Source organism: Aquarana catesbeiana, linkage group LG04 (assembly GCF_042186555.1).
Source record: "Aquarana catesbeiana isolate 2022-GZ linkage group LG04, ASM4218655v1, whole genome shotgun sequence".
NCBI lineage: Eukaryota > Metazoa > Chordata > Amphibia > Anura > Ranidae > Aquarana > Aquarana catesbeiana.
The window spans coordinates 377,231,382-377,245,248 of NC_133327.1; the positions used below are offsets into that span (position 1 = coordinate 377,231,382).

At 40.3% G+C, this 13,867-nt stretch overlaps 1 protein-coding gene across 4 annotated transcripts in view; it reads right to left on the bottom strand.

Moving 5' to 3' along the window:
• Window positions 1-5,208: 5,208 nt before the first annotated feature.
• The window catches only part of HS3ST5 (heparan sulfate-glucosamine 3-sulfotransferase 5), a 478,882-nt gene continuing 470,223 nt past the window's right edge, over window positions 5,209-13,867 (bottom strand). For all 4 annotated transcript variants that reach the window (XM_073627113.1, XM_073627112.1, XM_073627111.1 and 1 more), the window contains one exon: window positions 5,209-11,899. In XM_073627113.1, the coding sequence (XP_073483214.1) occupies window positions 10,969-11,899 (931 nt within the window). In that variant the 3' untranslated portion in view covers window positions 5,209-10,968. The remainder of the gene's footprint in view (window positions 11,900-13,867) is intronic.

The window sequence follows — 13,867 nt, forward strand, 5'->3', positions numbered from 1 at the left end:
AACCAAAACTACAATGTTCATCCTCATGACACATCACAGTTAGCATCCTTATGGCTAACAGAGGACAGAATTAGAAATAGACTTGAAATACGTAACATTAATAAGTCACCGGGACCAGATGGCTTGCACCCGAGGGCCCTTAAGGAACTCAGTCAAGTAATTGCCAGACCATTATTCCTAATTTTTACGAACAGTCTGCTGACTGGAATGGTACCAGCTGATTGGAAAAAAAGCCAATGTTGCACCAATATTTTAAAAAGGGGCCAAGATACATCCTTGGGAATTACAGACCAGTTAGCCTAACATCAATTGTATGCCAGCTCTTGGAGGGGATGATAAGGGACTATATACAAGATTTTAGCAATGACAACTGTATCATTAGCAGTATTCAGCATGGATTCATGAAGAATCGTTCTTGCCAAACCAATCTATTAACCTTCTATGAGGAGGTGAGCTGCCATCTTGTCAGGAAAGAAGCAAGTACCAGCCTCACCAATATCGCTGCTTTCCTACGCACATGTGCGGTAGAGCGGCAGCCCGGCACATCCCTGGGCGAAATACAGCGGAATGGCTAATGCGCGTGTGCAGTTCAGCTAAACAGATAATGCACGTTCACAATTCAGTGAAACGGCGAATGCGTGCGCACAATTCAGCGGAACGGCGAATGCGCGTACGCAATAGCGCACGCACAACCTGAGCCTCCCACTGCCTATAAAAGCCACTCTGTGCCATGGCCAAGTTGCTGGTTTGTCTTTCAGGTTCCTGTGTATTTCCTGCTTGTATCCTGATCCTGATTCTTGATTACCCGTTGTGACCCAGATTGACCTTGACTTACGCTGATTTCTTCCTGCATCTGACCTTCGACTTGCCTCTCGGACCTCGCTACTTGCCTCCTTTGTTTGACCCTCGATCTGTCTACGGATTTCGCTTCCTGTCTCCAGTAATTGACCCTCGGCCTGCTCTCAGACTTTGCTATTTGTCTCCAGTGCTTGACCCCTGGCTTACTCTCAGACTTTGCCTTCAATTACCTGTGTTTGACCCTCGGCCTGTTTTACGGACTTCCCATCAGTCTTCAGCATTTATTCATCAGCCTTTCTGCAGACCTGCTATCAATCTCCAGAACTAGACTATTCTGCCTGTCAAAGAGACTCTTGCCAGTCATCGGTGTTTGACCCCCCGCCTGTTGTTGGACTAGCTGCTCATCTACCTCCGTGAGCTGCAGCATCTCTCAGTCCTGCACAGCTGTCTCCTTCCCGGTGACCTTCATGCAAGACCTCCCCTGCCTCTTTGTGCCCTTCACCCCCTGTACCATCTCCAGGAGTGGAGTGCGCTTAGTAGCAAGAGGTTACTGCTCTCAGCATCTCGGCCTCGGTGAGTACCCATATCTGACACATCTAGATAAAGGAAGGCCTGTAGACATGGTGTATCGGGATTTTGCAAAAGCATTTGATACAGTTCCCCATTAACGTATACTGTACAAAGTAAGGTCCTTGGCATGGACCATAGGGTGAGTACATGGATTGAAAAAATGGCTACAGGGGCGCGTTCAGAGGGTAGTGATAAATCAGCAGTACTCGGAATGGGTAGGGGTGGAAAGTGGGGTCCCCCAGGGTTTTGTCCTGGGATCAATCCTATTTAATTTATTCATAAACGACCTGGAGGATGGGATAAACAGTTCAATCTCTGTATTTGTTGACAATACTAAGCTAAGCAGGGCAATGACTTCTTTGCAGGATGTGGAAACCTTGCAAGAAGATCTGAACAAATTAATGGGGTGGGCAACTACATGGCAAATGTTAATGTGGAAAAATGTAAAATAATGCATTTGGGTGGCAAAAATATAAATGCAATCTTCTCACTGGGGAGATCCTCTGGGGGAATCTAGGATGAAAAAGGACCTGAGGGTCCTAGTAGATGACAGGCTCAGCAATGGCATGCAATGCCAAGCTGCTGCAAGCAAAGCAAACAGAATATTGGCATGAATTAAAAAGGGGGTTAACTTCAGAGATAAAATGATAATTCTCCCACTCTACAAGACTCTGGTCTGGCCGCACCTGGAGTATGCTGTCCAGTTCTGGGCACCAGTCCTCAGGAAGGATGTGCTGGAACTGGTCCAGAGAAGGGCAACAAAACTAATAGAGGGTCTGGAGGACATTAGTTGTGTGGAAAGGTTACGAGCACTGAACTTGTTCTCTCTGGAGAAGAGAAGCTTGAGAGGGGATATGATTTCAATGTGCAAATACTGTACTGGTGACCCCACAATAGGGATAAAACTTTTCCATGTAAGGGAACTTAATAAGACATGCGGCCATTCACTAAAATTAGAAGAAAAGTGGTTTAACCTTAAACTGCGTAGAGGGTTCTTTATTGTAAGAGCAGTTAGGATGCGGAATTCCCTTCCACAGGCAGTGGTTTCAGTGGGGAGCATTGATAATTTAAAAAAACTATTAGATAAGCACCTGAACGATCACAACATAAAGGGATATACAATGTAATACTGACATAAAATCACACACACTACTATGTAACCCCCAACAGGCTTGCTCACAAGGATAGAGTAGGCACAACTGTGTGTTCTGTACCTACTCTATCCTCGTGAGCAAGCCTGTTAGTGGTAAAAGGCATACGAGTGTGGTTATTTGGGTGGTGACAGAATGTATGCAGCCTTTTTATCTGACTATGAAATAAAGCTGGCCATAGACGGTTAGAATCTCAGCCGGTTTGGCAGGAACTGGCCCAGATTCAAGCCATGTATGGGCAGGCTGATTGTACCCAAGTTGATCGAGCAATCAACCTGAGTACAACCAGCCTGCTGTATTTTATATGTGATTATTGGAAGCAATAATCACTGTGTTCTTCTGGTGGGGATGACTTCCCATGCTGGGAGAATACTATGGCTTGGTGGGAGGGGTTCCCCTGTCAACACTGTCTTTGTTGATAGGGGAATCGTGCAAATTTCTTTTCCTGAAAGAAATGTACTCTGTATATGGACAGCCTAAGGCACCAAGATGAATTTAAAACAGAGTATGACTCTTATGGTAAAAAAAAAAATGGACAGTTTCCCCGGTGGGGCTTTAGACAGCAATATCTTGAAAGGGTCAGTGAGCTACCACTCAGCTCCTGCATAAATTCAATGATTACCTCATTATCTACAATTTAGTACCTACTGCATTTACATATGCACTTTAGATTATGGCCATCATGGATCATGGTGGACCTCTGCCGCCCCTGTTGGCTTCATGGGGGTGAGTCCTGGTCCAATTGAAGGCTTCCCGGCAGGGTGAGAATGTGGGGGTGATGCAGGATCTGAGCTCTCCCCCCCATGCTCTGATTGACGGACGTTTGTATCCATCGTCCGCCGACGTGAGCTTCATTCTGCCGGCGGCATCCCTTGATCACCTCCGGATGAGCCGCGGCGAGGTGCGCGTGTGTGAGTTACTTTGGCGTTTGCACGGCGCCGCGACATCTCGCGGTTTGCGGCGGAGTTGACGGCAGCTGCCGGGGTTTTTTTTTTTTTTTTTGCCTACAGGGATGCAGGGGGAGCCACATGTGGGCTGCTCACTCTGGGGGGGAGGAGATCAGCACCTGTGCCTACTCAATTAATTGCCTACTTTAGGCATATATCCATGATCGGCTGCCTGTGAGTCTTACTATGACTCCACGCAGACCGTAATGGATGGCACTGCACAAATCCTTTTTTGGCTCCAGCTTTTTACCTTTTTTGCTTCATTGCAATTTGGTTCATACAAGTCAAACTTTACCATACTACATCAGCCACACTGTGGCACAAGGTAAATTATTATACTATATATATATTCCTACTCCTCTAATATCACAACACTACACTCATACTCCTATTCCTATAATTAGTTTAGATCTTTCACACATGTTTTTGATTGTTTCATTTGGTTTTATTCATTCACACACTCTTTTTAACTTTGTCTTTCATTTTTATTCCACCATGTGTTGGCTGACACTACACACTCATTTCATTCACCTGGACATGGCACTGTAGTCAGCATTGTGCTGGCCATCCATCTAATTTTACTTTATCACTCAAAGGGTTTTTCATATTCCTAGTACCACATATCACTTCCCACTCACCTGTGTTTACACACCACACCACTCAAACAACACTATAACTATACAACCATTTCTTTTATGGTTTTGCCATCTTCTATATAATTGATTACAATCATGAAACCTTAGGACACCAGATCAATATATATTGATCACTAGGATTGCAGTTAGCCCATACACTTCATACTCTTGCCAATGTGCTGAGAATCATTTTGACTTATTGGGTATTTGTCGCAGGTGCTGACTTCTCCTTCCCCTGGAGGGCGTCTATGTGGCTCCTTGCAAGTCCCTTGGGCTGGACTCATGCGCTCTGGGGAGACAGGGGCGAATATGGGGGCCCCCCGGATCCATTTACGGCTTTCACTGGCCAAAGGATTATTCCCTCTACTTTTCAGCGGTAAATATACTACCATTTTTAACCTTACAATGAGATTTATGATGACATGTTCTTATATTTTGAAGATATTCAATGTATTTTATAGAACCAACTATCCCCCTGATGATGACCGTACACAGGTCGAAACACGTCAGGGATCTATACCGTCAACAGCCCGGAAATGTATGACTGTATATAATTTTGTGTAAAGATGTGTCGACTTTATATTGTGGAATATGTATTGTACTACTTGGCCAGCGCTCTATGTTGTAATGCCAATTGAATTATAACATTACAATTGTTCATGGTTCAATAAAAGCACTCACTGGTTATACATTTTTTATTATTCTGGATTTCAAGATATTGCTGTCTAAAGCCCCACCGGGGAAACTGTCCAATTTATTTTTTTTACCATTATTGTTTTGGGGTGTGCAGCGCATGCGTCTCTCCCACATGTGTTTTTCTCTTTATTAGAGTATGACTCTTATTTTTCAATATTCCTTGTTGTAGCAGAGACTAGCTGCAAGGAACCAGCACCTGAATGACCTGTGAATACCAAAAGGCAGAGGTTTGTTGCAGCGCCCTGTATCTGGGTATGCTTTCACTAAACCATATCAGCTATTTACCAATAATTTTCCATTGTTCAAACTACCATGCAATGTTGGAAGGTACACTTTAGTTCATTGTTCTTGGTTACCACACATCATTTTTATTCACTCTTATGCAAAAAGGCCATTCAACTCATTAAAAGATGACAGTATTTTTCCTTGTTTATTTTTAGCAGTATCCATAAAGGAAAGACAAATGCAAAGAAATCTACATGTAGTGATGTAATTCATTCCATTTTATATAACCACAATAAAACTTTTCACAATAATTTAAAGAGTCATACTTACAAAATATAATTACTTAATGTGAAACCGATATGTACAATAAAATTTACAATATATACATCATATTCTTCCAGTAGACAGATACGTGTTGAGGGGAATGAAACAGTATGTCTTCTGATATAGTCAACATGCTACGAGTGACAGATACTTGTACTATGAACTACTAGTGCAAATTCACCACAGGAACTTTGGAACAGGAAAAGACACGCACTGTTTGATTAATATGAAAATAGTATTATCTCTTCACTGGAAATATTTAAAATTTTTATTATAAGGTGCCCAAACGCATGCAGATCATCTGCAGGAAAGGCTTGTGTTAGACATTATCTGCTAGAATTCAGCACTTAGATGAGCTGCCAGCAATTTTTCTATCCAATAAGTATCTCCTTGAATATTGGGAACTCAGGAATAAAGATGTTTGTGGGCTCAGTCAGTGCACATGTAGCTCCATTTGGCCTAATTCATACAGATGATAAATGCCCATGATATTGGAGTAGAATTTGAGCTGCTGCAATGTGATGTATGCATTACATTTGCAGGACCATGACATGAACATTCAAATAATGGTAGACCAACTTCAGCACACTGCACTCCCCCTGACATCTGTCCAGTAGTTTAGGCACTAGGCAACGGTTAGAACCTCCTGCCAAGGTCTCTATTACTAGATATGTTAATTCAAAATTAGAAAATTCTGATAGCTGATAGAATGCATACATGTTTGCTTTTGGAAACCCATTAGGGGGCATCCTATTTGTCAGCAAATTACATAAGCTTAGTTAGTGGCTCAGATAAGAAGATGTTTTGTTGGTTATATGCTATAGACTTGGTATTAGGCCCTTGCAGTCCCTATATAGCAGAGCTCAGATAAGGTTCAGCAGAAGCAGTAAAAGGAGCCAATCAGTTGTGCTGCAGTGCAAATAGCAAACTGATAGGAAGAGACAGAGTCATCAGTCTGCTGTATTTCCTTTTGCTGTCTAGTCACCGTATGGGGGTGAAAAGGAGACCTGTAATGCCGCGTACACATGGGCAGACTTTCGAATGAACAGACTTGTCTACACACGATCAACCAAAGTCTGACAGATTCGTACGTGATGACGTACGACCAGACTAAAATAAGGAAGTTGATAGCCAGTAGCCAATAGCTGCCCTAGCGTCGGTTTTGTCCGTCGGACTAGCAAACAGACGAGTGGATTTTTCGACTGGACTTGAGTCTGTCGGAAAGATTTGAAAAATTTTTTTTTCTAGGTCCGTCGGACTTTTGGGGAAAAAAATCCCCTGGAGCCCAAACACGATCGAATTGTCCGACGGACTCCGGTCCGCCGTACCAAGTTTGCCAGAAAGTCCGCTCGTGTGTATGCGGTATAAGAATTACTAAATGGCATCAGAGCAAACTTACATCTTCTCCCCTGCCATACAGGTTGTGTGTTATGGCAGAGCTGTGTAAATATTGGAACTGAATATGCAGAGATAAAAATCCTTTGGCAGATAAAACAGTTCCTATGTATATATTTCATCATGAATTTGGCTGTTTACCTGGAGTTCAGCTTTATTATAGCATTAAATAAGAACAAATTGAGTTCATGCAGATGCAAATTAACAGAAACATTTTCACAATTTTGCAAAATTCTGAATGACATTGCACTCACATGAGCTCAAATAATAAACACAAATTACTTTCAGAGCCTTCAATGTAATTGTTGGGACTTTGGGATTAAAATAGGAGAATAAATATTTAGTTTTTTTCTTTTTGTGATTGATTTATTTAATTTCCTATCTTTTTAAATTCATTTTCTTTAAGACAGCTGATCCAGCCCCCATGAAATGTTGACAACATGCTCACTTTAATCAACCAGAAATAAATAACCATTCCATTTATATGTTGCTGCAAGGGGAATCATGTCAAAGTTGAATCCAGTTCTGCCCTAGGTATAGATGATTTCTGGACTGAAGTGCTGTGATATCACTGTTCACATCACAACACTTCATCTTCAAAGATCATGTGAAGGCATTGTACTGTGCTGCGATGGAGCACTCTACTGAGCATCTGTAGCAGGATTTTAACAGGTCACTGTTGTCTGGAATTTCAATCTAGACCAGGTACCATTTAAAAATGGTGCTATGACAATTAACTGCTAGCCCAGTTAAAACATCACTGGGGACTCAAGTGTTTAATAAGATGACTATGTTTAGAATGTAGAAATCCAAAGCAGCCAATCAAATGTATGGTTACTGCACACAACATTGAAAATGATAGCAGCTGTGATTTTCTGCTTGTTGCATAATTACTACTCTTTGCATAACGTGACATTCCATGACCTCATAGCCTAGCTATACCAACCGATTTTATACTGTGCAGTGAAATTGCCCTTATTGGGCTCTGAGGCAGTCAGGAGGTGGCTTTCCTTTCAATGAAGTCAGAGAAAACCCAGCTCCAGTAACAAAGTGAAGTGAAATCAGAGAGGGGCACATAGGAAGCTTTTATGGCTAATAAAAGTATAAATAGCAGATATTGTATGGCGTCTGCTCTTAGGTAGAAGATAGTAAGGGTGTTAAAAATGTTCCCTGATATAAAGATGGCCACTAGATGGAGCAGATTAAAATATGTAAATTAAATAAAATATTCAAAAAAAAAAACAGCAGGCAAGTAAAAAATGTGAGCCATGTCAAAAACTTGCTTTCAGATAAATAATACAGTGACAACTCAAAGTGTATATTTACAGTAAATGCACAATAGTTACAAGTGAACCCTGGAGAATAGAAATATAGTAACTGTACTTGCTTACTTGTTCTAAAAACTGCAAATTTTCATCCTGATCCTGATTCTCTAATTAGTTAGTTAGGAACTGCAACAATCAGGCAGCCACTGAAGTCTGAAATGTCTGAATTTCCATTCCGCAGTACATCTTTCAGATCAGATTCAAGAGGTAGGGCAGGGTAAGACATGTCAACTTTGGAACTTGCACTTTAAAAACATGTCAACAATGGCAGCTCCAATATTACTGTTCTCTCTGTTTTTTTAAGCATATCTATACCACAAAAAAATATATATAATATATTGCAGCTTTCCTGGCCATAAAATGTAATGGCTATATTACTTTTCTTTCTTCAAGCTTTTTTAGGCTTTATTTTCACCTGGTAATCCTGTGGATAACACACTTCCTGTCTGTTTGTGTTTAAGCTTTTTTTCTCCATTTAATCTATGAGGGCAGCTATGATTTTCACACAGACTGGGCTTCAAACATATCTGCCTTTGTTTATATTCATTCCATAATGGATCGATGGGACTAGTAGTTTACACAAGAAAGACATGTTTGTGCTTTAAATTAAACTCACAGAAACTGATTGGGGTGCAGCATTTCGCTATAGACTAAAAGGTAATTTCTGTGCTTGCTGAAAATGTCCCTAGCCTGAATAAATTAAAACAAATGCATCCTCTACATCTGATGACTGGTAAGCTGCAATATAATAGATTTTTGTGTTCTTTAGACACATTTTACAAAGAAACAAATATTTCAATAAAATATCTGGAGTGTTTCATTTTTTAAGATGAATTTGCAGTTATGATGAGACTACAAATAGCAGTCCAGCTATTAAAGCTCCTATTGAATGACACTAACAGCCTTTGGTTACCGGCCTTTAGTCTAAATTGGCTTGCAACATAAAATAGGCTATAATGTGTTCTGCAAGATATACTTATACAAAGACCAAATAATTAGCCTTTATATGCATATGTTTGATTGGTTACGAGTAGCTATTTTGCATAAAGCAGTTGATTTAAATTACTATGGTCCATGATCCACTTTAAATCAAATAACAGATGCCATGGACATATATATGTCAGTATTCACTTTTACCCTATGAAAATTGGGACCCAAATCCAGATGTAGCTTCCTGTTTCGGGCCCTTTTCTAACTCCTCTCACTACAAACTGGTCTCACCCTGTCTGCACAGCTTTCTCTACTCCATAAAGCTGGCTTCTCTTTCTCTATTCATCTGATTTATTTTATACTCTGCCCAATTACACTAATTTCTCCTCTTCCATGCCGCTTCAGACCACTACGTTCCATCCTTAACTCACATGCATACACACAACCACTTCATTACCATCTACTCTTCACTCTTTGATTAGTGACCAGAGCTCGCTGCTACTTAGCTTATGTTCACATGGGAGTCGTATGTAGAAGAGTACCCATTTTAAAGGTTTCACTTGGCTAGTGTTGTTTATGTAGATCAATTGAAAATAATGAGTGCAGCATTAACATTGCATGCAAATTTCTGGTCAGTGTAGTGTGAGAGGAAAGCCCAATGTATGTAGAAGTGCATACGGAGTATGCCCTTTTAGAGTAAGGGCTCGGGGTGGGTTGCTTGAAAGTTTTGAAAAGAAATTCCTAGGGTCCCTTTTGAATCCAAAAATGTGAATACAAACTTACTGTAAAAAAAATGGATGCTTCCTACTGTTGTATTTAATTGAAGAGGCCGGGGGGCAGCTGCGCAAAAAAAAAGGGCATTCCAGCTTTATGCTACCATGTGCCACCAGTGACATCATTGCCCTTAGCTGAATAGAATATATGACTAGAGAGTACCAGTGATTCAAAGACCATTATCTAAAATCTATAAACATAGCCTAGGTTTGGCATGAGAGGAAAGCCCAATAGATGTGGAAGTGCATACGGAGTACACCCTTTTAGAGTAAGGGCTAGGGGTGGGTTGCTTGAATGTTTTGAAAAGATGTTCCAAGGGTCCCTTATGAAACTTATCTGAATGCAACCTTGCTGTACCAGAAAGGATCCTCCCTATTTTTGTATTTAGTCTTAGGGGTCTGGGGGCAACTGCGCAAACAGCAAGGCATTCCAACCCTATGCTGTCATGTGCTACCAATGGCATCACTGCCCTTAGCTGAATAGGATAGATAACTAGAGAGCACCAACAGTTTAAAGACCACCATTTGAAAACTATAAACATAGCCTAGGTTTATTGATCCTCTTAAAAAAAAAAAAAAAGGAACCAGTTTCTTGATATCCTTTTGGATTGGTCTTTTTTCCCTGACATCACAGTAATAGACATCCAGGAATGTGTCAACTGATGGGATCTGTCTCTCCTGACCATAAATTTAGAGCCAATAACTGCCTTATTCAAAGCAGCTAAGAAAGTCAGAAAGTATGTAAGTCAGCTGATGCATCCATGTGGTAGGAATGAACTAATAATAATACAGTATGTCATATTTGCCAGTAGCAATTGTAACATGTGCTGCTAACAGAGGACAGTGCTGGGTTTGGAAATACATTGTTTTTATGTTGTAGAACAGCTTAATTGTTTTCAACAATATATCCTTTTATTTTCAACCTGACAGTTCTGCTTTAATAAGCTTTATATTGAAATGTCTCCCCCTTTATAATAGTTATAGGGATTTTAGCTAAAACTTTGGGAAGGGTACTTATTTTATTACTTCACAGTAGAAACTGATCCCTTTTAAATATTTGGTCACATACATAAATTACATTTATTAAAGAAATAAACAACATATATTCTAATAAACGTGTCAATGAAAAGTGCATAATTGTCCTATTATAGACTTTACGGAAAGCATTGTGCAACACATAGTGTTGTAGACAGTAGTAATTAGGGCCAGTTAAATGTCCTGCCAGTGATCTGGAAAAACTTCTGATTGAAAGGATGAAAAAATTTGTGCAATTTGGTAATAACTGAGGGGTCAACCTCAGGATGTATGCGTCCCTTGCTACCTGCCAGGCACTTATTAAAGACAATATTAAAACGCAAGCAGTAAAATCCCCTGGTAGCATTAAAATACAGGTTGTATTGACTTATCCTGGGTGGCAGATTAAGAAACTTTTCCACCAGCTGTAGTTCTGGCAACGGTTCTGTGATCAGTCTATCCCCATCAACAATGTGAAACTGTTCAATGGGAAAATACTTCAGCCACCTCTCTAAATGCTTTGTGTAGATACTGGTCCTCACTGCTTTGTACTTTGTGTTCACTTCACAGGTGTTGGGATCCATGGCCATTTTTTCAAACTTATAATAGGTCTTGTTCTTCCTCTCTTTACCCTCCAACACCTGTGTGTAGTCAGAAATGGCTCTTGTCGTTGGTTCCCTAACAATGATTAGTAACTTAATGGAAGAGTTCATCTTATAAATCCTTTCTGGAACCTCATCTGTGATGAAGTATGCAGGGCTTTTTTCAATAGTAATTTGGTGTGGGTGAGAGAAGGGCATCTTTTTTCTGTACCATTCAATACCCTTGGCATAGTTCTCATCATTATCAAAAAAATGTATTTCTTGAGAGGCCTTGACAACTGCAGGATGGAGATTGAGCATCTCAAGTAAGGCTCTAGTTCCTCCTTTTCTCACACCAATGATAATTGCCTTTGGTAACTGTTGGACCAAATTGTGGAGGAGAATTTGTTCTTTAGTTGCATTGCCTTTACGAAATTCATGTAAGAGTCCTCTCTTATACTGCATAGCACGGAGAGTAGCTGCATCCTGACTTTGTGGACTGAATCGACCTTCAATTGGACAAATTGGTGGTAGCCTGTAATAAAATAAAGATAAGCAGGACTAATTACATTTCAAAGTGGCAGAAAGAGCAAGCAAAAAAAAATGGTGCATATTTGAATGATATCTCGGCAAGCATAATTTCTCTAATTTGTGAATTGTATTACTCTGTCAGTGCTGTAATTATCCTGAGTCCTTCTGCAGATATTTGCATAATGCATAAAACAATACGAGTACCCACATTATATATTTTTATCAGATAAGGTTCATGTGCAGGTGAATTTGTAGTAAAGGGTGCCATATCTACATTACAATACCTCCACTGAGAAATTGAAAGAAAATTTACTTTTAAGGTACACATAACACAAAATCAGTCCTTTAAATATATTTTTTTTTAAATATTTATAAACTGTACTGTTTATTTATATATCTTATATTATATAATATTATATAAAATTGTGTATATTTAATATCAGTGGTGGGCAGTGGCGACATTTGGTATAGAGCAGAGGTAGTGAATTAAAATTCAAGGAGGTCCAGTAACTAAAATTTTTGTCCGGCCAAGGTCTGAATCACAAGTCTGTGCCATGAAAGATTGTACGCGTCTTCTTTTCTTTTTTTTTCTGCAGGCCACACTCTCTGTTGCTTTTCTTACTGTTTCCTCCACACACACTCTGGTAATACTCTGTAAATGTAAATATCCCCAATAGTGTTCCCCCTAACATCAGGTGCCCCTACCAGGGTAATTCATTACATTAGGTGCCCCCATCAGACTACCTCCATAAATCAGTTGCCACCATCAGAGTATCCCCTTAAATCAGGTGTCCCCATCAGAGTGCCCCCTTACATCAGGTATTCCCGTCAGGGTGCCCACTTACATCAAGTGTCCCCATCAGAGTGCCTCCTTAGCATAATATGTGCCCCCTTAACATAATATGTGCCCATCAGCATGCCCCCACTGACATATGTGCCCATTAGTGTGCCCCCTTAACATAAAATGTGCCCATAAGTGTGCCCCTTTAACATAAAATGTGGCCTTCAGCATGCCCCTTATTTTATGTTAAGGGTCACTCTGATGGGTACATTTATATTAGGGGGCATGCTGATGGGCACATTTTATTGTGCCTATCAGAGTGCCCCTTAACATAAAATGTGCCCATCAACGTGCCCCTTAACATAAAATGTGCCCATCAGAGTGAACCTTAACATAAAATAAGGGGCATGCTGATGGGCACATTTTATGTTAAGGGGCACTCTAATGGGCACATCTTATGTTAAGGGGCACGCGGCTGGCCACAGCAAAATGTGCCCATTAGCGTGTCCCTAACATAAAATGTGCCCATCAGCGTGCCCCTTAACATAAAATAAGTAGCATGCGGATGGGCACATTTTATATAGTCAAAGAAAAAGAAAAAGCAAAGGGGGATTCTCAACTACTCCTAAATACCTATCCGATAATCCCTCTTAGGAACATACTGGCCATATCTTGGCCCAAACCTTTAATGGGGATTTTTAAACGGACACACTGTGTAAATCAGGTATCTCGGATAGTGAATAACAGCCCAGAGATACCAGGATTTAGTAGTCCTCTGAGTTAAAAATACATCTGAAAAAATGAAGCGTGACAAGCACAAAGCAACTCTTCTATGAGAACAAATCAGTGATGCAGGTATTAATCTTTAAGACTATCCAAAAATATAAGTTACTGAATATAAATAACTATCACAATACAACCCTATTCCCAGTACACATTAAAAGACCTAAAGTCTGGAGAAGGAAAAGGTGGCCACCATTTTCTAGATAAACCTCAAATAACTCTCATTCTCACACACACACATACACCAATAGATATTGAACAATCATACGATCTGTTTTAGTTGTGGGTATAAACATCAGGGGATCAGGGGAAATTAGTCAATGGTGATGACTGGCATAGTCTTGTAATGATAGACACATTCGATCACAGGTAGTTTAGCCACAGATGTAGCAATCTTATAGATAGTAT